The sequence below is a fragment of the Trachemys scripta genome, chromosome 14 (genome assembly GCF_013100865.1).
Source record: "Trachemys scripta elegans isolate TJP31775 chromosome 14, CAS_Tse_1.0, whole genome shotgun sequence".
Lineage (NCBI taxonomy): Eukaryota > Metazoa > Chordata > Testudines > Emydidae > Trachemys > Trachemys scripta.
In genome coordinates, this window is record NC_048311.1 from 36371235 (window position 1) to 36398014 (window position 26780).

The window sequence follows — 26780 nt, forward strand, 5'->3', positions numbered from 1 at the left end:
AAATAAAAGGAAGTTCTTCTTCACACAGCGCACAATCAACCTGTGGAACTCCTTGCCTGAGGAGGTTGTGAAGGCTAAGACTCTAACAGGGTTTAAAAGAGAACTAGATACATTCATGGAGGTTAAGTCCATTAATGGCTATTAGCCAGGAGTCCCTAGCCTCTGTTTGTCAGAGGGTGGAGATGGATGGCAGTAGAGAGATCACTTGATCATTGCCTGTTAGGTTCACTCCCTCTGGGGCACCTGGCATTGGCCACTGTTGGCAGACAGGATACTGGGCTGGATGGACCTTGGGTCTGACCCAGTATGGCCGTTCTTATGTTCATAATGGGTCAAACCAAAGGCCCATCTAGCCCAGTATCCTGTTTTCCAACAGCGGCCAGTGCCAGGTGCCCCAGAGGGAATGAACAGAACAGGCAATCACCAAGTGATCCATCATCCCCTATTGCCCATTCTCAGCTTCTGGCAAACAGAGGCTAGGGACACCATCCCTGCCCATCCTGGCTAATAGCCATCAATGGACCTATTCTCCATGAACTTATCTAGTTCTTTTTTGAACAGTGTTATACTCTTGGCCTTCACAATATCCTCTGTTTGAATATTTATGTACCGTTCAATCACTATTCATTTGCATACATGTTAATGATTAGTAGCTGTTTCTAAGGTAGTTTTCATTGGTATAGATATATTTTAACGTTGTTAGCCAATTGCGGGTGCGTGCGTGTTGATGGTCACATTGCAGCTTGGACGGTAACTGACCTGCTATATAAATTGTTGATTCCTTTTCTTGTTTGAGGAGAGTGCTCCTAATGGAACAGGAGATGTTCTGGTTTGAGGTTTCTGTTATAATTATAGAAGTTTCTGTTTCAAACAGGCCATTAGCCCCTTGGAATTTTCTTTCAGACAGCAACGGTACATGTTGTCCAGTGAGACCTCTCCAGAAAACCTCGGGCTCTGGGTACCACCCGGCCGATCGGCACACCACTCGGATCCCTCCATCCTGATATCCCTCAACAGAGATGAGAGGAGCAGCACCTAGAGCTGAAGGAGAGTGGAATAAAACTGTTTCAATTTTATATTCTGCTGTGGTGTTGTAGCCATGTCGGTCGCAGGATATTAGAGAGACAAGGCGGGCAAGGTAATACTTTCATTGCACCAACTTCCATTGTGGAGAGAGACAAGCTTCTGAGCTTACACAGAGCTCTTCTTCAAGTTTGGGAAACTAACCCAGAGTGTAACAGGTAAATACAAGATGGAACACTCTGAGTTAGGTTCCCAGACCTGAAGAAGAGCTCTGTGTAAACTAGAAAGCTTGGCTCTCTCCCCAACAGAAGTTGGTCCAGTAAGAGATATTACCTGGCCCAACTTGTCTCTTTAACATTAGAACTTATATCATTATTCAGCATAAGGAGTAAGTATTTAAACCTTAAGCACAACAAATGCATGGCAATGCACAACAGAAGCAGAACTGAAAGCCATCAAAGCGACTTGGGAAGAAGCGAAAACTGAAGCAAGAAACCAACAAAGATGCAAGGCAGAGGTGAAGGCCCTCTCTGCCACATGGCATAAAGTGCATAAGTCAGGCTAGCCATAAAAAGGCACCTGTCTAGCTTAGGGGACGGCGTTCGAACAGGAGAAGACAGCCGCTGCCATCTCTGCACGGAAGTTCTGGGTGTGCATGGCAGCTCAGGTAGATGGATCAGCACTAACTGTGCTCTAACTGGCTCGCTAAAAGTAAAAGCGAGGATGCCACAACATGAGCTTCACTGCCAGCTGCTCCAGCGGGTATGTTCCCAGGGTGGTGAAAGCTGCTCAGAAGCCCAGACCCTGGTGTTCTCACTTCTAGTTTTAGCGAGCTAGCTACAGGACGGTTACTGTAGGCATATCTACATGAGCTACTATTCACGCCCCTGGCTGCAGTGCAGATATACTCTTAGTTTCATCCACTGTTGCTGACAGATGCTCAGGATGTGCTGAGAGAGCAGTGTAAAAACACCTGCTCTTGGATGGTGCCAAACTAACGGGAGCCATTAGGCCACTTATTGATGGCGACTATTTTGAAAGAGTAGGGTGCCAGGGAGAGATGACCTGTGCCTGCCAATAGCGGGGGGGATGGGGACAGAGTGAGGGCAGCTGGCTTCAGCAGTGTTACTGAGCATGCCAAGGAGTTCTCAACCTTTTTCTCTCTGTGCCCCCCTCCACTCCCCATTGCTATAAGAACTCCACGGCCCACCTCTGCCACACCAACTGTTTTTCTGCATATAAAAGCCAGGGCCACCGTTAGCGGGTAGCAATCAGGACAATTATCTTGAGTCCCACTCCACATGGGGTCCCGCAAAGCTCAGTTGCTCAGGTTTTAGCTTCAGCCCCATGGAGTGGGACTTCAGCTTTCTGCACTGGGCTCCAGCAAACCTAATGCAGGCCCTGTTTGGCAGCCCCCCCTGAAACCTGCTTGCGGCCCCCCAGGAAGCCCCAGGCCCCTGGTTGATAACCACTGTCCTAGACGATTAAACTCTTTTCACCTCGCCTGATTCAAGGCTTGAGCCAAAGCCTACTGAAGATGTTACACTCAGCTTCAAAGACACTGGAAAACCTCCGGTTGATATCTATGGGCTTTAGATCAGGCCCTCAGTGTGTACGTAAAAGCAGTGGACTTGACTGTGATAGGAGATATTTTGATTAAGAAATGCACCTTTACTTTGCTTTTTACATTCGCCTGCACATCTCCTTTTCAGTGAATGATTATTCGGTTGTCTCTCTGCTGTCTCAGTTTCCGACAGCATTTGAGACACTGAGGGAAAACTGGGTCTGGCTGAATAAGTAAAAGGCTAAAACAAGGCTGCCTGACCAGAAGTCTTTGGAAGAACTGGGTCTTGTGGTGTGAGGCTCATGCTGGCTCCTTTGCTGTCCCTGGGTTCTCAAGATATAGCAACTATCTCATGGTTATCCACCCAGGAGGATGTCCCTCTTCCTCTCTTAGGTGAGCCAAAACAAGTAGAAAACACACCTTAAATTTAGAAACACACATGCCAAAAGCTTCCAGCTTATTTGGTACTGAGCTGCAAATGAGAAAAAAGAACAATCAAATGCTATCGCTAAAGGAAATACAAGCACACACTACTGACCTGCCACCTTCAGTTCCATATGAGCATCTTTATAAAAGGAAGTTGACTCAAAATAGCACACGTATCGTCCCTCATCCGTGGGTCTGATATTATGTAACCTCAAGGCGACACTTCCATTTCTGATGCCGTCTTTCAGAAACTCTGTCCTTCCTGTATATTCCGGCATCTGATATTCAGTCTGATCCTTTCCATTGGAATAGCGATGCACAAGGAAAGAGTAATTGGACCGGAACCATCTCACCTCCATGTTCTCAGCACTCATCAGGGGTGACAAGTGACAGGGTAACACAATGTCCTCACCCACAGTAGCCGTGACAGGTTGATCCGGTCCAATGACTGTGAACTGGGCTGTGAAACATATCATGACACAAGGAAAATAAACTTTAACAAATTGAGAATATCGTATTGCCTCTATATAAATCCATGGCACGCCCACAGCTTGAATACTGCGTGCAGATGTGGTCGCCCATCTCAAAAAAGATACATTAGAATTGGAAAAGGCAACAGAAATGATGAGGGGTATGGAACAGCTTCCATATGAGGAGAGATTAATAAGACTGGGACTTTTCAGCTTGGAAAAGGGACAACTAAGGGGGGATATGATAGAGGTCTATAAAATCATGACTAGTGTGGAGATAGTAAATAAGGAAGTGTTCTTTACTCCTTCCCATAACACAACAATGAGGGGTCATCAAATGAAGTTAATAGGCAGCAGGTTTAAAACAAACAAAAGGAAGTATTTCTTCACACAACGCACAGTCAACCTGTGGAACTCTTTGCCAGAGGATTTGTGAAGGCCAAGACTGTACCAGGGTTCAAAAAAGAAGTAGATAAATTAATGGAGGATAGGTACATCACTGGCTATTAGCCAAGATGCGCAGGAATGGTGTCCCTAGCCTCTATTTGCCAGAGGCTGGGAGTGGGAGGCAGGGGATGGATCACTTGGTGATTGCCTGTTCTGTTCATTCCCTCTGGGGCATTTGGCATTGGCCGCTGTTGGAAGACAGGATACTGGGCTAGATGGACCTTTGCTTTGACCCATTATGGCAGTTCTTGTGTTCTTAAGGCGATCGATATAAAATATAAATGGTTACATTTGATCAGAGCTGGCCTCATATTATTATGAAGGCACTTGGTTCCCGATTCAAGCAGAATTTTCAATCCTTTCTGAAATCTACATACAGGAGAACCTCAGAATTACGAACACCAGAGTTATGAACTGACCGGTCAACCACACACCCCATGGAACCAGAAGTATGCAATCAGGCAGGAGAGACAAGACCAAAAAAAAAACGGGCAGCAAATACAGTACAGTGCTATGTTAAACATAAACTACTATAAAAAATAAAGGGAAAATTTACAAAAAGATCTGACAAGGTACGGAAATTGCTTCTGTGCTCATTTCATTTAAATTAAGATGGTTAAAAGCAGCATTTTTCTTCTGCATAGTAAAATTTCAAAGCTGTGTTAAGTCAATGTTCAGCTGTAAACTTTTGAAAGAACCACCATAACGTTTTGTTCAGAGTTACGAACAACCTCCATTCCCCAGGGGTTCACAACTCTGAGCGTCTTCTGTACATAGTTAACTTGGAACTGGCCATAGCTCTTTAGGGCTTGGTGCTAATTTGTGCTCATTTTCTCAAGAGATTTCCTAGTTTCATCTCCCCACAATGACTTGTCCTTAAAAATCTCACCCAGTTGTAAAATGCCTTTTCTGCAGAGATAGAGAAAAAAATAGGAAGGAAGATCCGCCCAAAGCTTATACCACTGGGTTTCAAGCTTCCACACCAAAATATTAAAATGCTGTTAGTTTGTTTTTGACTCTGCAATGTGAGCCAAGTGTGGTTTGCAGTCACTTGACAGCACCGAGCAGACTCAGCTGGTCCTCGGGAACAGGTGGTGAACGCACTGCGGACATTCCTCAACTTAGTTGGTAGCTGCACTTATGAGACAGCAGCAGATGATGTGGAGGAGGCAGGTGTCCATCTACTTATATTTTCCCCCCAGGCTATGGTATCTGTACTCCAGAGGAGCATGAATGAATTGTCAGCTAGGTAAGTTACTGTCCTCATTTTCCAAACGGGCAAAGAGAGGCTCTGAGAGACTGGTTTAGCAAATATTTCCTTCTGATGGAATTTCATTGTTCCGTTGGGGAACCTTGGTACTCTCATTGCTGTAATTCCAATTGTTCTGGGCTGGAATGATTTTGATTCTGACTTTGCAGTTGCTCTACTTGCAGGGAAAATATGCAGTACAGGCTAAAGAAAAGCTGGTCATTCTTTTAAGTCATCTGAGAGGTGAAAAACTGAAGGGGGCAGACTTAACATAAGAACATAACATAACAATGGCCGTACTGGGTCAGACCAATGGTCCATCTAGCCCAGTGTCCTGTCTTCCAACAGTGGCCAACGACAGGTGCCTCAGAGAGAATGAACAGAACAGGTAATCATCAAGTGATCCATGCCCTGCCGCCCACTCCCAGCCTCTGGTTAGTAGCCATTGATGGACATGTCCTCCATGAACTTATTGAGTTCTTTTTTTTTTTTTAATCCTGTTAGTGTCTTAAGGTTGTGCGATGATGTTGTATGGGTATGAAGCAGCACAATAATTACCGGTATTTGTCTCTTGGTTTTTTGAATTGTGCACTTTGGTTTTAATTTTGGTAATGATTTTGCTGCAGCTGATGAATTTAAACAAACAATCAGGGAATGTTCCTGGCATCCCTCAGGAAAAGGCTGGTGATTTCGGTGAACATCAGAAAACCATAAAGGGAAATGGGATGGCATCTGGCACATGAATTCTTCTAGCCTTTGATCAAGTGGTAGAATTAAGTAGGCTAAAATGATGCTTTTTTTCTGATACTGTATAATTTTGTCCCTATATGCGCCTTAACAGCTAAGCAATAGAAAAAGCAAATGAATACTATAAGTAACAACAGGGGAGAGGAGAGGGACAAAAATGATGAATGAGTGGTATTGCCTACCTGACACCAAGTTGTGAATTGGTAAATTAATGAAGAAAATGATGAAACCAGGCAGAGAGACACTTGCTGTGGAGCCATGGTGGAGAGACGATGATTTCATTTTCACTGTAACTTGATGAAGACAAAACGAGAGAAAAAAAATAAACAGAGTGCACATAATAAGGATTATGTTATAACTAAATACATCTTGTGCTGCATGTAAAGAGCTCATGGGACACTCTGATATGGAGATCCTGATTCAAATGTCCTGTTTATAGCACTGTCATCAACTCCATCTCCTTAGGTGCATTAATCCCAGATTTAAATTTAGAGTACCTGGAGCGGCAGGACCGGATTTGGTTTCCCACCTCCGAGGTGGGTGCCCTAATCATTGGGCTACAGAATCATTTTTCTATGGCGCAATGATTATTTATTTAATTGGAAGTGGAACAGCTTCACTAGCTGAGGTTGAGGGAGCCCTATATCAGCCCAGCTGAGTGCTCAAACCACTGGGCTAAAAGTTATAAGACAGACTCCTCCGGCCATTTTGTGTGGAATGAGGCAGTCACCTAATGCATTCTTCAGAAGAAGTGATGTAGGCATGTATCCCGCATGACTCCAGGAGAAGAGTTCCCAGTCATAGAGTTTAAGTAGAGACAGGCACCTCCCTGAAGCCCAGTGCAGCCAATGATTTTAGTTTATTATCCATTTATTGTGTCATGCTATGATTAATCAACATGTCATATTATATATATATATATATTCATTAAATAGAGTTAATTTGTAGGATTACAGAAGTATAAGATTGATCAGTATTTAGAGGGAAATCATGTATTAGATATAAGTAAGACAAACTGAAATGCAAGAACCTGTAGGCTGAGGCCTACAAGATTTTATCTTAGCTATTTTAGGCCTTGGAGATAAGAAATGCTAACATAAATAAATGACCAAGGAATAACCTGATGCCCTAAGATTATGGGAAAAGAGGTACCAAGCGGTAATAGCCGGAAGATCAATTTTAAATTATAAAAATGCTATAAAAGCACATCTGTCTCCAACATGTGTCTTTACCACAGGATATAGATGATGCATCAATGCTAATGCGAATAAAGAGAACCTAAAGTACCTATAGAATTCGGGGTCCTTTGTGTTTCTAGGGGACACAGACCAATAAGGAAAAGAGGGTTGACACTTCCATGTACATGTGCAGAATGTAGGTATAGACAGAATCACATTCTAAAAAAGGGTGCCCAGGGTGGGAAAATTGAGCTTCCTATGGGAATCCAGCAGGGACTATCCCTGTACTGATGATCAATCCATGAGAGAGCCATCAGACTCTAACTCCATCTAGGAGGATGTGAGTGTGATGGGTTGGATCACAAAAACCCCCTTTGGGTCTGCCACCTGACGTGCCGAGTCTACCCCGAGCCCGGTTTCCCTGGCAGCTTGGGACTTCAGTGCCCTGTCTGGCTGTGCCAGACCCCAGGTCTGAACCACGTTCCCCAAAAGCTGCAGGCTTATCTGAAAATAGTTTAAGAAGTGTTCCCGTCTCCAACACTCAAATGCCCAGTTCCCAATGGGGTCCAAACCCCAAATAAATCAGTTTTACTCTGTATAAAGCTTATACAGGATAAACTCAAATTGTTTGCCCCCTATAACACTGATAGAGATGCACAGCTATTCCCCCCCCCCCACAGGTATTAATACATACTCTGGGTTAATTAATAAGTAAAAAGTGATTTTATTAAATACAAAAAGTAGGATTTAAGTGGTTCCAAATAACAGACAGAACAAAGTGAACTACCAAGCAAAATAAAATTAAACACGGAAGTCTAAGCCTAATTCAGTAAGAAAACTGAATACAGATAAAGTCTCACCCTCGGAGATGTTTCAATAAGCTTCTATAACAGACTGGACGCCTTCCTAGTCTGGGCACAATCCTTTCCCTTGGAACAGTTCTTGTTTCAGCTCAGGTAGTAACTAGGGGATTTCTCATGATGGCTGCCTCCCTTTGTTCTGTTCCACCCCCTTATATATCTTTTGCACAAGGCTGGAATCAGTGATTTCCCTACCCCCTCCCCCCCCCCCAGTTTTGTGAACTAGTTACATGCCAATTTAGTGACTGTTTGGAAATTTGAATTGAAATTGAAACATTAATACACACTTTAAAAGCATATACAGTGTATGATAAAATACATGTATCTGAAAAAGTATAATAGATTTGAAAAGTATGAACATAGACTAGCTTCCTTATACAGCTGTTGTTTTTTATGACAATGTCAGTGCATTCATTTCGGTGATGTTGGCCAACCTAATAATTTCAAATGATGATTTGTAAGCGAAGTCTAAATGAGCTCTCCCTGACAGCTAGTGATGAGCTGGGGCTGAAGGGAAAGGCTTGAGGACCAGATTGTAGGACATTCACACCTAATCTACCTAGGTATCCAGCAAACAGAGCTGTGTTGCCCAAGTGATAGATTTTGGCTGGGGTTGGGTTACAAATCACTTGAATGCTGGGGGGGGAGGGGGATGAAATGTTGTCCTTATTGTATAAGTAAAGGCCAATAGAACTGTACTTAGCCTGTGCTAATTGAGGGCATCGAGAGAGGGTGGGGACCTGTCCCTCTCCACTGTTTAAAGACAGAGCTAATTAGGCTCCATAGAGAGTCTTTTGTTCTGTTCAGTGACCACTGTAGCTGCAATCACTGATAATCAGGTCTAAGTGCTTAGTCCTGCTGTGGGACAGTGTTTCTGTGGAAGAGACAGCCCAGACTGCCCTAGCAGCAAGGTTCCCCCCCGACCCCGAGAGCTCAGCTGAAATCACTGAGAGCTGGTGGAACTTCAAGAGACCAACTCGCAGAGGTCACAGTGGCAGGTGGCAGCAGAAGGTGACTGCGCAGGGCCATTGGCGACAGAGCGGTGGAGTGAATGGTGGCACAACAAACAGCCGTGGCCAGAGCGAACAGTGAGCAACTGGAGGAACGAGCAAGGTGCCTTCTTGCCCCCCACCTGGAAGGTGTACTCACGTGAAAGCACTTCTGAACTCTGAGTCTCCACTGGACAACACCGGTGAGTGGGGTGCGGTGGAGGGAAAAGTGTGGGGGGTATGTTAAATAAACAGTTGTTTGTTGGACTATATTTTAGTGACTTTGCTCCAGAATGCTAGATTTGTGACTGGGAATGGCAACTTATATAAATATGTTTCCTAGTAGGCCAAGATTTTTAAAATGCATCATTTGCCAAGGTTGTTATCTCACATCGTTGTTATCTTGAGAGGTCATTATATTGGGGAGTTTCTGTACAAAACATTTTTATTATTATAATTAATTTTTACATAAGAATGGCCATACTGGGTCAGACCAATGGTCCATATAGCCCAGTATCCTGTCTTCCGACAGTGGTCAAGGCCAGGTGCTTCAGAGGGAATGAATAGAACCGGTAATCATCAAGTGATCCATTCCCAGCTTCTGGCAAACAGGCTAGGGACACTCAGAGCATGGTGTTGCATCCCTCCCCATCCTGGCTAATAGACACTGATGGACCTATTCTCCAGGAATTTATCCAGTTCTTTGTTTAATCCGGTTATAGTTTTGGTCTTCACAGCATCCCTTGGCAAAGAGTTCCATGGGTTGACTTATGTTGTGTGAAGAAGTACTTCTTTTTGTTTTTTTAAAACCTGCTGCCTATTAATTTCATTGGGTGACTGCTAGTTCTTGTGTTATATGAAGGATTAAATAACATTTCCTTATTCACTTTCTCCACACCAGTCAAGATTTTATAGACCTCTATCATATCCCCCCTTAGTCATCTCTTTTCTAAGCTGAAAATTCCCAGTCATTTTAATATCTCCTCTTGTTTCATACCCCTAATCATCTCTGTACCTCTTCCAATTCCAATGTATCTTTTTTGGGATGGGGTGACCAGATCTGCACACAGTATTCAAGGTGTGCACGTACCATGGATTTACATAGAGGCAATATGATATTTTCTGTCTTATCATCTATCCTTTTCTTAATGATTCCCAACATTCAGTTTGCTTTTTTGACTGCCGCTGCACATTGAGTAGATGTTTTCAGAGAACTATCCACAAGGACTCCAAGATCTCTTTCTTGAGTGTTAACAGCTAATTCAAACTCCATTTTGTATGTATAGTTAAGATGGTTTTCCAATATGCATTACTTTGCATTTATCAACATTGAATTTCATCTGCCATTTTGTTGCCCAGTCACCCAGTTTTGTGAGATCCCTTTGTAACTCTTTGCAGTCTGCCTGGGACTTAACTATCTTGAATAGTTTGGTACCATCTGCAAATTTTGCCACCTCACTGTTTACCCATTTTTCCAGATCATTTATGAATATGTTGAACACTAATGGTCCCAGTACTAACCCCTCAGGGATACCACTATTTATCTCTCTCCATTCTGAAAACTGATACTTTATTCCTACCCTTTGTTTCCCATCTTTTAACCAGTTACTGATCCATGAGAGGACTTCCCTCTTATCCCATGAGGACTTACTTTTCAAAAGTCAATTTAAATTAAATATAATTTTTTTAAAAAAATTATATTTTTTTAGAAATCTAGACCTGTTTTGGTGTAACTTGCATTATCCTTATGTTAAATTTGCATTATCCTAACAAAACATTTACTTTATTCATATCTCTTTTATATGTTGCCGGTCAAAGTGAAAATGAAAAGACAAAAAACAATACAATAATTTTTCCACTCAAAGGCCTCAAAAACTAACCAAGGTGAAGAACACATCATGAACCAAGAATATATCAACAGGTCATCTGAAGGTTCAAGTGGTATATCTACATCCGACCAGCCCAAAGCACAAATACAGCTACCTACTGAAGAAACAGTATCTCCAAAATCTAAAGGCAGTTCCCGATGTTTGTCAGTCAAAGCGTTCCCATTTATTGAAGTTACAAAAGATGGCTACTGGTGCACCTCTTGCAAAAAAAGCTTACAAAGAAGGAAAGCTTCCCAATGCTATAACTGGTAAAAGTGGAGGAGGTTGGTTTGTCAAACCGATCAGCAAAGCCAATGCTGACAAACTACATGAAAAGGCTGCAAAAACACCAGGCCTCCAGAGTGTATCAACATGCAGAAAGCCTTATAAGCCCACTTTCAAAGCCAATTTTAGAAGTACTTAATGAGGCTGTTAGGAATGCTGAAGACACAACACAGTTCATGCGAACAAACATGGCTGTGGCATCCTACTTTCTATTTAAGCAAGAGATACCACACACTACAAACTGGAGGCCAATGTTAAGTGCATTGTCACTTGTTCATCCTAAAGTTGAACACTGGTTCCGAACAAGACCAGCAAATGCTCACTATCTTTCTGCAAGAAACTCAACTGACTGTCTAGAAGCATGCGCTGCAACAGTGAAAGACTCAACAGTTGAAAAAGTGAAGAACTCTCTCACCACATTCAAAAAATGTGCATACATGGCTGATGAATGCACCGATGCAAATGGGCATCAAGTATTAAGTCATTGTGTACGTTATCTTGATGTCAGGGGTAGGCCAATAGATACATTTCTAGATGTTCAAGTTACAGAAGACACATCGGCTGCATCTGTGACAACCCACATCTTAGAAGAGTTAAATGCTTGTCAATTGGACCCCAAATGGATGGCTGCTTGTGCATTTGATGGAGCTGCAAACTTCTCTGGAAGACATGGTGGAGTACAAGCTTTGCTCAGAGAAAAGTGCAACCCTAATCTCTCCTATACACACTGAAGAGGACATCTACTCCAACTAGCACTAGTATGAGCTGCAGAATCTTCAAAAGACATTAAAAAAAGCTATAAATTTAATGTCTTCATTATATTCTTTTTTCAGTAAGAGTCCAAAAAGACTGAGTATCTTGGAAAATCTAGAAGATACACTGGGACTGAAGTTCAAATTACTCCAACCTGGGAAAACCCACTGGCTTTCTCATGAGCGATCCTTGGCTGTTGTCTTAAAAATTACTCCAGCCATTATTACTGGCTTTGGAATGTATCTACCAAGATGGGATGGATCTAAGTAGTGAGGCTGGTGGATTACTTTTGCTACTACGTTCAGAGAAGACTATTGCCACTCTCTCTCTCTCGTAAGTCTACTGTTAAAACCACTTGGGTCATTAAACAATGCCATCCAGGCATCTGCTACAACAGTAGTAGATCTTTGTCCAGCAACGATATGAAAATCCAGAGGTGGATAAAGAACTGGTTAAAGGGGAGACTGCAGCGGGTCATACTGAAAGGTGAACTGTCAGGTTGGAGGGAGGTTACCAATGGAGTTCCTCAAGGTTCGGTTTTGGGTCCGATTTTATTTAATCTATTTATTACTGGCCTCGGAACCGAATGTAGAAGTGGGCTGATAAAGTTTGCGGATGACACAAAGTTGGGAGGTACTGCCAATTCAGAGAAGGATCGGGATATCCTGCAGGGAGACTTGGATGACCTGGTAAACTGGAGTAATAGTAATAGGATGAAATTTAATAGTGAGAAGTCTAAGGTGATGCATTTAGGGATGACTAACAAGAATTTTAGTTATAAGCTGGGGACTCATCGGTTGGAAGTGACGGAGGAGGAGAAGGACCTCGGAGTCCTCGTTGATCGCAGGATGACTATGGGTCGGCAATGTGATGTGGCCGTGAAAAAAGCTAATGCGGTCTTGGGATGCATTAGGCGAGGTATTTCTAGTAGGGATAAAGAGGTGCTGCTTCCATTATACAAGGCGCTGGTGAGACCTCATTTGGAGTACTATGTGCAGTTCTGGTCTCCCATGTTTAAAAAGGATGAACTCAAACTGGAACGGGTACAGAGAAGGGCCACTAGGATGATCAGAGGAATGGAAAACCTGTCATATGAAAGGAGACTCAAGGAGCTCGGTTTGTTTACCCTAACCAAAAGGAGGCTGAGGGGGGATATGATTGCGCTCTTTAAATATATCAGAGGGATAAATACCAGGGAGGGAGAGGAATTATTTCAGCTTAGTACTAATGTGGACACGAGAACAAATGGATATAAACTGTCCGTCGGGAAGTTTAGGCTTGAAATTAGACGACGGTTTCTAACCGTCAGAAGGGTGAAGTTCTGGAATAGCCTTCCGAGGGAAACGGTGGGGGCGAAAGACCTCTCTGGCTTTAAGATTAAGCTTGATAAGTTTATGGAGGGGATGGTTTGATGGGATAACGTGATTTTAGTCAATAAGTCAATAACGTAACATTGCTGGTAATTAGTATCAATGGTCAATGTGGGTCTGGCTGGAGAATCTTGCCTGCATGCTCGGGGTTCTGCTGATCACCATATTTGGGGTCAGGAAGGAATTTTCCTCCAGGGTAGATTGGCAGAGGCCCTGGAGGTTTTTCGCCTTCCTCCACAGCATGGGGCAGGAGTCGCTTGCTGGAGGATTCTCTGCGACTTGAAGTCTTTAAATCATGATTTGGGGACTTCAACAGCTGAGTCAAGGGAGAGAATTATTCCAGGAGTGGGTGGGTCAGATTTTGTGGCCTGCATCACGTGGGAGGTCAGACTAGATGATCCTAATGGTCCCTTCTGACCTTAAAGTCTATGAGTCTATAATAGAAGCTACATTTGGATCAGAGATCTATCCATTGAAAAAATACTGGAAGAAGCAAAGACTTCAGTCCAGAAGTTGACTAATGAAGGCATTTATATTGAATCCTTAAGTGAAGAAGACAAGAAGCGTTTGTTAAGACAACTGAAAAAGTACACAGACTTGGTTCTTTAAAATCTACAACAGCGACTTCTAGATTCTACTTAACCTCTACGTAGGTTTTACAGATGCCTGTCCTATAAAACACCAACAGTTGAGTGGAGTGAGGCACTACCAGCAATGGGGCTGCCATGTGATTAGGACAAAATAGAGAATTTGAACACAGAGTGGAATATCATATGACGAATGAATGAAGATTTGACTTCAACTTCTTTTTTAACATCACTAGTGGCTCGACCCGATCTTTGTGTTCTGTTTCCTGGGCTGAAAGAAGTAGGAATTCATCTCTTGCTACTCCCAGTCACAACAGCTACAGTTGAGTGTTCTTTTTCATCATTGAATAGAATTTTGTGTTCTGAAAGAAGTCGCCTTCTGCCTGATCATGTGAATAAACTAATGAGCATATCAACTGAAAGAATGGAAGTACCGGACACATGAGAAGCCACCAAAGATGAACACATTGCATTCAAGAAGTTCATTAACTGAGTTGTGCAAAATTATAACAAGAAATCAAGAAAGATGTAGACGTAGTGCTTCATAGAAGGCTTGAGTAGCCAACTTTAATTTGTGTGATGATTTTAAAACGTGAGTTAAATCTAATAAAATGGTCATGAAACATTTTTCAGTTTTTACTATGGTGCCATACAGCCCACCTTCACCCTTACAGTCTCACCCCTCATCAACCCTGACCCCCCCCCCCGTAAATTCAAACACCCCCCCCTAATTTCAATTCCTGGGGAAGCCACTGGCTGGAATCCTTTGTCCCTCTCTGGGTTCCCACCCCTCCTTCTAAATGGAAAAGCACCAAGTTAAAAATGGATTCCAGTTCAGGTGACATGATCACATGTCATTGTAAGACTTCATTACCCACTTGCCAGCACACAGGTATACAGGAAGACTTGCAAGTAAACAGAGCCATCTACAGTCAATTATCCTGGTTAATTGGAGCCATCAAGATTCTAAACCACCATTAATGGCCCACACTTTGCATAAATACAATAGGCCCTCAGAGTTATATTTCATATTTCTAGTTTCAGATACAAGAATGATACATACATACAAATAGGATGACCACACTCAGTAGATTATAAGCTTTGTAATGATACCTTACAAGAGACCTTTTGCATGAAGCATATTCCAGTTACGTTATATTCACCTCATTAGCATATTTTCATAAAATCATACAGAATGCAATGTTACAGTGAGTACGTCTGTAGTTATAACTGGTGCATGGATATATTTAGGAATTGTATATGCTGTGACATTCATAACTTTGTTGACAACTGCTAAAAGATAGTGGACCTTGTACCTGTGATTGCATACGTTACTTGCCTATGGCTTCACATGTGCCTATGAGTTCTAGATCAAACAGAGATAACTCTGTTGAACCTGAGACTGTAGCCGTCAGAGCCAAACCCATGGTGGTATAATAAAATTAAGCATAAATAAAATAAAAGGCTACAGAATGGGTGTCCAACAAGTGGGGCCATAAAGAATATAGAAAGCCCAATGGAAAGGAAGGTCCGAGAAAATAGATCAAAAGTCATAATGGACTAAAAGGGACACTTCCTGTATCCTGGTTTGCATTTTATGTCATTTTGTTTGTCTGTCTATGTGATGTGGTAAGAACCAAGCTCAGGGAAAATTTGCGTATGCTACCAAAACAGGGAAATAGGATTTGTGTCGGAGGGTCTCAGCATTCAGGTATGGGTAGAAACCCTATAGGAGTGGCAGAGGGAGTCAGATGGTTTGACATCATTAATAAACTCCCCAAATTTGTTAATAAGCTCTCCAAATTTTGGACTCCTCTGGACTACACCACCGACAGAGGATCAAGGAAAACTTTGTGGGGTACCTTGGTCACCACCACTCCTCTCGGTGCAGTCGCGTATCAAGGACAGGAAAAGTGGATGGGCCCCGGCTTCTGAGTGGGTGGGCAATGATGGGGGATGGGGATAAGGAAGGATCAGGGGCACAGGAGGGATCTGGTGCCCTGGGGAGGAGTGAGGGGGGACCCACCTCCCTCCACCCCCTTACCTCTCAGCAGGCACCCGAAGATGAGGCTGCCTGGGGCACACAGACTGCGGGGTGCGCCTGTGGGGTGGAGGGGGGACGCGCCCAGGGGGTGGAGGGGGGACGCGCCCATGGAGCTCAAGATCTGGGCCGTGCCCCCATCCTGATGATGGTCAGACACTGCTGCCCCAATTTCTGGCTCCAGTGCTAGCCTGCCCCCACAAGGTACACCCCCTCACGAAGCTAGTGCTGCGGCTGGCAGGAGGCGGATGCAGCCCAGTTGACGGACACTGGGTTAGGAGTCCCAGCCTGTGGATTTGGGGGGCTCCGGCCCCAATTTGGGTGGGCCTGGATGCTAAGTGGGTGGGCCGCAGCCCACTCAGGCCCACCCGTGACTACGCCCCTGTCTCAGTATACTCCAGCTGTAAGTGGCTGAAGGAGAAGTAAGGACAGTCCCACCGCCCTTCTCAGCAGAAATAAATCCCTGTGAAATATTTAATAGGAGCAAGGAAGGGACGCCTTCTACTATTTTTCTAAGGGAAGTATGGAACAGAATAAAGTATCTGTTCAGGCATTTGTTGCGACAGACCCACAAACGCCTTTGGAGGCCTGTGTGCGAGACTACATTAAAACCCACGCGGGAGGGTTAGTGAGAAAACCAAGTAATGGAGTTCTTTGGGCACACACAGATCCATGGAATTTAATGTGTTCCCTCTTTAAAAAGGAATTCTTTAAAATTAAAAAAAGCTCAAGAGGTGACAGGAATAGCCCTGGATTGTGTATATGTGGCATGTAATATCCGGGGAAGAAGATTTAAGAGAAAAGTAGAGCAACTGGAGGAGGCGAGGCAAGAGACCAGTAAAACATTAAAAGAGCAGCTTTGTCAAACAAGGGAAGTAAATTCCGTACTCATTTGTCAGAGGGATAGTCTAGCAAGAGACCTGACTTACATTAAACAGTTACAAAAAGGCTGGTTATAAAGTTATCATGTGGAGAGAGAAAGCAATGGGGCACGAGTATTCATTTGGGCAAGAAGTAAGAATAGTGGACCTAGCTCACAGAACGCAGGTATTAGAAGAAACCTGTGACATTCTGGAGGATATGTACCGTCAGGTCATAAATATTGAAAGTGAGAATGGGCTAACACCCCCCAAAAATAAGGAGGATGCCTGTATAAAAATGGAGTTGCCACCTGTATATGTTGTGAATATAAAAATTCCAGATATTCCAGTCGTTATGGTGTGGTGAGACTGAGGAAAAACAACCGACAATAAGCAGAGGTAGAATCTCACCCCCACTTACAGACTGAGCAAAAATCAGGACAGGAAGAGCAGAAGAAAACTGAACAATCTGGGGAGTTAGGAATCGAGGAGGAATCAAACACAGAAGATTTGGGGTGGGGATGGGAGGAAGGGGAATCTGAAAGAACAGTCAGCAGTGAGGCAAGGAAAGAGAAAGTCACAGGCAGTCTTGGTGAAAATTCTGATAAGGGATTAAATATCAAAAGATTGAAACAAGGAATGAACGAGAGCAAGAAAAAGTAAAATCAGTTACAAATGGTTCACCAAAGAATAAGCCGGACATGTCACAGACCCATCCGCAATTGTGCCACTTATTACAAGAAGCCCAGGGAACTATAGAAGTTGCTGTGAAGGCCTGTAAGGAGGCAATCTGAAATATCAGTATATCTCAGGAAAGAAAAAAGTCTTTGCAACCTGAAATTCCAACAAGGTGCAGGCACCGACCACTGCCAAAAGAAAATGTAAAGGGTTACAGCAAAACTCCCTGTAACAAAGTGGGGTTTCCCCCTTGTTATGTTGTATGAGAGTCTTACTGTTGTGCATGAACACTGTGTGTACCTCAGTTTCCCTGTGTATTACACCAATGCCTAGGTGGTGGGAATAAGGGTGTGTGACTTTTCCTGAGGCCCTCAGGGGCAGGTGAAGCTGCTCCAGCTGCCTGCACATAAGGGATGGATGGTGCCCTTCCTAACAGGAGAACCAGGAAGGGGACGTGACCAGGTGACACTTTAGCCAGGAAGCGAGACAAAGACCAGGAGGAGGGGGAGGGGCAACAGGCATGTGGGAGGTCACCTGGTTGGAAGCTGGGCAGTCTGCTGTTGGGGACTCGAAGGGGGGGGGGGGGGGGAAGAGTCTGAGGCATCCAGCTTGGGGTCCCCCACAAGATGGACTTTGCTGAAAGTCACTGATTTCTGTGCTTGCAAGATCTGTTCTATGCTGTGTTCCTGTCGACTAATAAACCTTCTGTTTTACCGGCTGGCTCAGAGTCAGGTCTGACTGCGGAGTTGGTGTGCAGGGCCCTCTGGCTTCCCCAGGGGTCCTGTCCAGGTGAACCCACCAAGGGGAAGTGCCGAAGAGGCTCCTTGCCCTGGGCAGCATGCCCTGAGGGGAGTCACGCTATCCAGAGTCCTGGCTGGCTTCATACAGAGCAGTTCCAGGGCATAGGGCCCAGGGCCGGCTCTAGGCACCAGCGCTCCAAGCATGTGCTTGGGGCAGCACTTTCCAAGGGGCAGCACTCCAGCCCCCCCACCTGTTTTTTTTTTTTCCTTGGGGCACAAAAAGCCGGGAGCCGGCCCTGAACCAAGATGTTCCCTGTCAGCTGAGGCTTTCAGGCTGAGCTGGAACTGACACTGCAGTTCTGGCTGCAGTCGCTAGATGGCGCTCATGGCAGCCGGAGTCGCACAGGCTGGACAGCAGTTCCGGCTCTCCAGCGGCCGGGCAGCCTGAACTGCAGCCCAGCCTGGGAGTGAGGAGCCGGGGAGGGAGGAGGGAAGTGGGGCCGGGATGCAGTGAGGGAGGAGGGGTCCTGCTGCCGCTGCTGCTCTGAGTCTCCCCAGGGCGGTGCGGCCTTTCCCCGCCCGAGGGGGCTGGGCAGGCACCGCCGGGCTGGGCAGGGGGTGCGGATCCCGGCTCGCGCGCTGATAGGGCGAGTGGCTGGGCAGCCCGAGCTGCCAGGGAGCTGCCGCCGCCCCCTCCTGCCCCCGGACCCAGCCCGCCACGCACCTCCCCCGCCTCAAGCCCTGCGCTGCCTGCCCTGGGAGGGGAGAGGCAGAGCCCGGCTCCAAGCAGGGCAGCGGGGGATACTGCCCTGCCGGGGGACCCCCACAGCTCAGGCACCTGGGGGTCAGTGTCTGTCCTCTCGGCTCTGCCTGGACGGGGCTGGGGAAGAAGCTGTCAGCGCCTGCCCCTCTCAGCCCTTGTACCCCCCATCCCACTCGCAGCCCCTCCACTTGTACCTCCCCCATTACTCCTTCGCTGCACCCCTTCCCCTTGTATTCTCCCTTCACCCACACCTCTCCCCTTGTACCCTCCCCCAGCCCTCTCCTCCCGCACCTCTCCCCTCCCCTGCACCTCTTCTCCCACAACCTTCCTGATACCCCCTCTCCTCCTCCACGAGTACATCACACCCCGCCTCTCTGCCAGTGTAGAGCCCCCAAGCACCACCACACCCGCTCCTCTGCCTGAACCCTCTTTACTAGCTCCCCATCCCTTTCTGGGTACAAGGTTTGAGGGTTAGTCCCTATGCCTTCCATGTGCATTTGGAGCACTGAAGATGAGGTTGCGGGGGACGGGGGGAGGCGAGATTTATACTAAAGTGAAATAAAAATAGGAGAAACGGTTTGATCCCCACTGTAAGCGTAAATGGGGATTGCTGTGGTGAACAAGGAGGTCATGTTTGGAGGGGGGAGCTCAGGGCTGGGGCAGCAGGGGGTGCGGGTGGGGGAAGAACCCAGGGCTGGGGGGCAGCCAAATTTTTTTTTTGCTTGGGGCGGCAAAAAAGCTAGAGCTGGCCCTGATAGGGCCTGTGACTCCATCACACTTCCCACCTAAATTGTCTACTGTAGAAGCTGCCCAGACTTGGGAGGTACCAGTTCCTCTAAAGGGACAGGGACCCCAGACTCCCCAATATAACTGTGAAAGAGGAGAAAGCATCAATTTCTAATGTGGAACCATTAGAAGCCAGTGGTCATGTCTCTCCAATAGCCATGGTGAGGGGCAGCCATTTCTAATGGATTTGCCTTCACAGCAAGAGACGTTTATGAGTGACAATCCCTGGCAGGACCAGCTTTAGGAAGTGCGGGGCCCGATTCGAATACCCAGCGGCGGTCCGGGTCTTCGGCAGCGGGTCCTTCACTCACTCCGGGTCTTCCGCGGCACTGAAGCACCCACCACCAAAATGCCGTCGAAGACCTGGAGCGAGTGAAGGATCCGCCACCAAAGTGCCACTGAAGACCCGGACCACCGCCGGGTGAGTAAAAATTAAAAAGGCGCCTAAGTTAGGTGCTCTTCTTTAGGGCGCGGGGCCCGATTCGGGGGAATCAGCATAAAGTCGGCCCTGATCCCTGGGATGTGTGTATTTAAGTTTATTTGTGTTTAATAGCAAGATATAAAATATATTTTAAAAATAGCTATCCCAACGCTAGGCAGACAATTATCAACACTATCCAACCAGGAAAAAAAACAAAACAAAACCCTAGAACTGAAATTTTCACACCTCCTCCCCGAAAACCTTAGTCCACAATAATATGATAAATAATACACACCTCTGCTTATTCCCCTGAGAACTTCAACTCTGCTTGAACATCTGTCTTTATGCAAACTACTTCTACTGAGGTTTTCTTTTGGGGTGGGGGAGAGAAAAAGGGAGGATTGAAAAAGATTAACAAAAATAGATGGTATTGTGACAATCAGGGTCCAGACACCCGAGAGGGAGAACTGGGGTAGTGAAGCCCAAAGAACAAGGACTCGTTTTGTCCGGTGTTGGTCCTGCATCCAGCACTATGGGCCCTGACCATGACTGGGCTTCCCCAGTGCTATTACAATACAAATAAATAAGAACAACAATTAAGAAGTAACCAAAGCTCACCTATTGGCAGAAGTTTCCCCGTGTTTTCACGATCTCATCGGTTCTTACAGCTTCTCTTAATTCCTTATTTCTTCTCTCCCATTGCAAGCAAATCTTTCCATTTAAGAGCTTGCATAATTAATTATTTAGAGTTGCTTCTTCTCGTGGATTTAATTGAAGGGTTTGGTTTGATTTCCACTGAAAACAAGTGTCTCTCTTGATGCTTTGACCCACTCAGAAAATAAACGCGGAGAAGTAACAGGAACAGGACAGTCATTCAGCCCTTAAAGACGCACACACAGTCCTACCGAAAGGTAAGTTTCCGTGGCAACAGCAGGCTTATATTCCAGGGAGCTCATGTTCAGCTGATTATCCACCAGGCTCTTTTCCAGGTATCCCTCTTCGAATGAAGGTAACAGGTTTGAGGAGCCTCTTTTGCTGTTCTTCAAAACCTTACTGACTCTTTTGTTTTTCAACTCTTTTTTCACCTCACTCCCAGAACGAAACTTCCCTTAGCAAACCCATAAAAAAAATAATCTTGTTCCTCATCTGGCATTTATGGTAATACTGCAAGGTCTAAAGATCGAAGCCCAGCCCATATCTGTTCTCAGGCAGGAGTCAATCTGTAAGTGAAAGGAGATATTATAAAGTAACATGAGGATAGTCAACTATAGTGTGATCTTGGCATAAGACAACACAGGTTGGAACTATTACCGTTCATATGAACTACATCCCACGTCAGCATTCCTCCAAATAAAACAGTGGTCCCCAAATTTTTGAGGGTCACACCCCTCCCTTACCTCTGTCCACACTCTCCCAGGGGCTGAGGCTGGGGCAGGGCAGCGCCATGGCTGGGGATGGGGCCAGGGACATGGCTAAGGGCGGAACCAGAGCAGAGCTGGGAGCAGAGTGGGGCTGGGTGGTGCTCTCTCCCTGCCCCCCATGGAGGCTGGCCTAGGCCCTGCCATGCCCCCCCCTCTAACTTTCCTCCAGGGCCCCATTAGGGAGCGTGCCCCCAGTTTGGGGACCTCTGAAATAAAGGCTACTGCTCACCAGGCACAATGCAGGGATGTCTCTGGAAAACAATACACTGAATCATTGGGAATACCCACAAGATCCCCAACATGGCAACAAGCAGAACAATGAGGGGAAAGAACTCTTTTCAGGCTGGGGAGTTTTACTCTTCAGAGGAGTCAGAATGTCGTGTGCGTGCGATACATATAGAATAGCCCAGCTACATATACAGAACTGTCAGCAGACACATCTGTCATTGTTTTTTTTTCCTAAAATAGCATGCGCACCTTCTCAATTTTCTGCTGTACTCCAATTACATTTCCCCAACATAAAAAGCCCCTTTTTATACAGACAACCCACCTAGGTTTCATTTGCAGATTTCTGCCAGCAGCAGGTGTTGAATTTATAATACACAAGTGTTACTTCCATTTACTAACCACTCTTAAATTCTGTTCAGCCACCTAGGGCAGTGGTTCTCAACTGAGGGTACACATACTCTTGGGGTATGCAAAAGCTTTCCAGAGGATACATCAACTCATCTAGATATTTGCCTAGTTTTACAACAGGCTACATAAAAAAGCACAAGCAAAGTCAATGCAAACAGAAATTTCACAGACACTGACTTGTTTATACAGCTCTATAGACTATATAACGCTAAATGTAAGTAAAAGATTTAAATTCCAATTGATTTATTTTATAATTATATGGCAACAGTGAGAAAGGAAGCACTTTTTCAGTACTAATGGCTGTGACACTTTTGTATTTTTAAATGAGGTGGAACTTGGGGGTAGGCAAGACAAATCAGCCTCCTGAAAGGGGTACAGTCGTCTGGAAAGGTTGAGAGCCACTGTCCTAGGGTATGAAAACTAGATGGTGAGCAGTTCTCATACATACTCTGTAATTCATTTGCTGTGTGGTCATTAGGCTCCAGCCTACCAGGAGAAATTAACTCTTTATTGAATGTAGCATTTTTTTAATATAGCTTTTCCTAAGGGGTGATAGGTGCCACACCCTAGCTGGGGCTGACTGTCAGAGGGACCCTCTAGGGCCCGCTCACAGCCACAATTTGATCCCCATGTGTGTGCAGAAATCTGTGGGTAGAATCAGTCAACCTTAAGAAAAGTGCTTATTTTTTCAGGGGAGCGGGGGCTGTATCTTAGGAAACTCTTGGTCAAATGACCCCAATTTTGGATCTCCAGCCCCCTCCCAGCCCCCTATAAGACACATCAAATTTCAAAGCAATCCAAGCATACATGCCGAGTTTAGAGTGCTTAGAAACATCATCATTTAAACAGAAAGGGCTTCTCAATTCTAACAACAGTGGATCTGGGTAATGCTCACAAACCCCAGACCTCTGGAGCTAAATGCCTGAGCCTCCACCGCATGAGCTAAAAGCCACAGGGCTCCTAGCCAGCACTGTAGCACACTCATTCATGTCTAAGTGGTCTAGGTGCCACTACATGGGACAGAGCACCACACCCAGCAGGCCTGGGTTACACTGGCCCTGCCCTAGAATTTGCCAGCTGTCTGGTTGGCCTGAGGCTTCTCTGTTGCGCACCTTGTCTACACTGAGGGCAGGGGACGGACGTAATGGCTCCCTCCTGCCACGGGGATGCAGATGGGCAGAAATTGCACCCACACTCTAGAGCGACAGGTTCTCCACAATACACCAGAGCGACGGCACCAGTAGCTTCATCCTGGAGACATCCCATAGGGTTCCCTGAGGCCCTGGCCAGGGCTGGCGCTTCCACTAGGCGACCCTAGGCGTTTGCCTAGGGCGGCAGGATTTGGGGGGTGGCATTTTGCTGTTCTCGGTGGAAATTAGGCGGCGGGTCCTTCACTTGCCCTGGGACCCGCCGCCGAAGTGCCCTGAAGACGCGGAGTGGAAGGACCCCCGCCGCCGAATGCTCAGAGGAGGAGCGCTGCCACTTAGGGTGGTAAAAACCCTGGTGCCACTCCTGGCCCTGGCTGGCTCCCCTGGACAGTTTCACTTCCCTAAGCTCAGGAACATGCTCTGGCTGCTGCTGTGAGCAGGTAGGTGTTTCCCACCCTGAAGCTGAGCCGGTGGGAATAGAGAAGTGGAGGCTTCTATAAAAGGTGCAGTATTGGTAACCTGCACTGCTCAAAACTAATGAGTCAGCCCCGCGACTCCCAAGGATCATGCAATAAGCCCCCCAGAGCAGGAGATTAATAAAACAAGATGATGTTGGGTTTTGGGGTGTCAATGTCTGAACTCCCCCTGCCGGGCCCGGGGTGTGTGTGTCACACTTAGCTGTCGTCCCCCCCACCTTTACCGAGCAAGGTGATTTCTGCCCCAGGGCACAAGCTCCCACCCCCTCCTCTGCCCGGCCTCAACCCTCAAATCAACCCCCCCCCCCCCCAGCAGTTCTGCCCCCAGATCTGACACCTCGATTCTACCCCCCCCCCTCCCCCCACAGCCGAGCAATAGGCCGGTCCGGTCAGGCTGCACCAGCCCGCACCGGAGAGACACCGACCCGCCCCCGGCCCCTCAGGAGAAGTGTGTGTGTGTGTGTGTGGGTGGGGAGAGGGGGGGGGGGCTGGGAGCGGTACAGCGGCTGCCCCTCCTAGCAGGGAAAGGAGCAAAACCCCGGACCTGCCCCCGCCCTTCCAGGCACGGTCTGCCCTACCCCTCCCAGCTCCCTCCCCCCGCCCCAGGTAACGTCGGGTGGGGCGAAGACAGGGGGAGAAAATAATTTTACTTTCACCACTGCCCCGCCCCCCACCACATCTGACCCAGCTCCCACACCAGTTCCACCCCACTCCACCTCCCAGTCTCACCTGTGCTCCTTCGGCAGCTCCTGGGGTTCCTGCGACTTCCGCTGCAGGGAGGAGAAAACAGCTGAGCTGCGGTCACATGATTTCTGAGACTCCCCCACTTATAGGTATTTACAACTTCGCTGTTTCCTGAGCAGGCTGCAGGGACCGGAACATGCTCAGTAACATTCACTGAAGCCGCTGCCCTCACTTGCATCCCAGCCAGCTCCCTGCACAACTCCCTTGTGAGGAGAAGTTAATAAAACCGGGACTTTTCAGCATGGAAAAGGAACGACTGGGGGGGAAAGGTATCACAGAGGTCTATAAAGGCATGACCTGTGTTAGGGTGACTAGATGTCCCAATTTTATAGGGACAGTCCCGATTTTGGGGTCTTTTTCTTATATAGGCTCCTATTACCCCCTCACCCCCATCCCAATTTTTTACACTTGCTGTCTGGTCACCCTAACTGAAGTGGAGACAGTAAGTAAGGATGTGTTATTTACTCCTTCTCATAACACAAGAATTACAAAAACAACAAGGAGTCTGGCGGCACCTTAAAAACTAACAGATTTATTTGGGCATAAGCTTTTGTGGGTAAAAACCTCACTTCTTCAGATGCATAGAGTGAAAGTTACAGATGCAGGCATTATATACTGACACATGGAGAGCAGGGAGTTACTTCGCAAGTGGAGAACCAGTGTTGACAGGGCCAATTCAATCAGGGTGGATTTAGTCCACTCCCAATAATAGATGAGGAGGTGTCAATTCCAGGAGAGGAAAAGTTGCTTCTGTAATGAGCCAGCCACTCCCAGTCCCTATTCAAGGCCAGATTAATGGTGTTAAATTTGGAAATGAATTTTAGTTCTGCTGTTTCTCTTTGAAGTCTGTTTCTGAAGTTTTTTTGTTCAATGATAGTGACTTTTAAATCTGTAATAGAATGACCAGGGAGATTGAAGTGTTCACTTACTGGCTTATGTATGTTACCATTCCTGATGTCCGATTTGTGTCCATTTATTCTTTTGCGGAGGGACTGTCCGGTTTGGCCAATGTACATGGCAGAGGGGCATTGCTGGCACATGATGGCATATATAACATTAGTGGATGTGCAGGTGAATGAGCCCTTGATGGTGTGGCTGATGTGGTTGGGTCCTCTGATGGTGCTGCCAGAGTAGATATGGGGACAGAGTAGGCAACAAGGTTTGCTACAGGGATTGGTTCCTGGGTTGGTGTTTCTGTGGTGTGGTGTGTAGTTGCTGGTGAGTATTTGCTTCAGGTTGGGGGGTTGTCTGTAAGCGAGGACTGGCCTGCCTCCCAAGGTCTGTGAGAGTGAGGGATCATCTTCCAGGATAGGTTGTAGATCGTGGATAATGCGCTGGAGAGGTTTTAGCTGGGGGCTGTATGTGATGGCCAGTGGTGTTCTGTTATTGTCCTTGGTGGGCCTGTCCTGTAGTAGGTGATTTCTGGGTACCCGTCTTGCTCTGTCAAGAACTACGGGTGACCAAATGAAATTAATAGGCAGCGGGATTAAAACAAACAAAAAGAAGTATTTCTTCACACAACTCAGAGTCAACCTGTGGAACTCTTTGCCAGAGGATGTTGTGAAGGCCAAGACCATTGCAGGGTTCAAAAAAGAACTAGATAAGTTCATGGAGGACAGGTCCATCAATGGCTATTAGCCAGGGTGGCAAGGAATGGTGTCCCTAGCCTCTGTTTGCCAGAAGCTGGGAATGGGAAACAGGGAATGGATCACTGGATGATCACCTTCCAACAGTGATCAATACCAGGTGCTTCAGAAGGAATAAACAGAACAGGGAATCATCAAGTGATCCATCCCCTGTCCATTCTCAGCTTCTGGCAAAGTGATTCACAGCCTAGCGATGAGGCTAGTGATGTTTCACCTCCGTGTAGCTAATCAAGGTGAACACGAGTCTGCCGAGCCATCCCCCATAGTTCCTCTCACCCAGTTACACTAAGATGAAACTATCACTTGCCTTGTCCACACTAGGATTGTACAATGAGAGAGAGAAACCTCCCGCCTAGTACAGTCAAACCCTCAGACACTGTTTCTTGAAGCAGCTCTATGGGTAGTGGGAGGAGCCCTGGGCCAGCTGGAGCCCCCGCAGCTGTGTCACGCTGTGCCTCCCTGTCTGAGACCCCAAGCTACCCCATGGGAAAAGCTCACATCCAGGGAGATCAGTGATGAACCCAGGAAGCTGAGTAGCACATGACACCTCAGCGGTCCTGGAACCTGCATGGTGCATAATAATAAGCAAAAACTTCCCTGTGCA

At 46.3% G+C, this 26780-nt stretch overlaps 2 protein-coding genes across 3 annotated transcripts in view; one reads left to right on the forward strand and one right to left on the reverse strand.

The window, feature by feature from the left end:
- LOC117886966 (butyrophilin subfamily 1 member A1-like) overlaps positions 1 to 24615 on the reverse strand; it is a 40261-nt gene extending 15646 nt beyond the window's left edge. The window contains exons 1-5 of one of the 2 annotated variants that reach the window (XM_034789157.1): positions 24516 to 24615; positions 20724 to 21325; positions 6109 to 6219; positions 3126 to 3473; positions 760 to 1041 (exon numbers count right to left, since the gene is read on the reverse strand). In XM_034789157.1, coding sequence (XP_034645048.1) covers positions 760 to 1041; positions 3126 to 3473; positions 6109 to 6208 — 730 coding nt within the window. In that variant the 5' untranslated portion in view covers positions 6209 to 6219; positions 20724 to 21325; positions 24516 to 24615. Of the gene's footprint in view, positions 1 to 759; positions 1042 to 3125; positions 3474 to 6108; positions 6220 to 20723; positions 21329 to 24515 lie in introns of those variants that run through there. The other variant, XM_034789158.1, reaches the window with a different exon arrangement.
- LOC117886991 (zinc finger protein 445-like) overlaps positions 1 to 26780 on the forward strand; it is a 731357-nt gene that overhangs the window by 210420 nt on the left and 494157 nt on the right. The window lies entirely within an intron of this gene.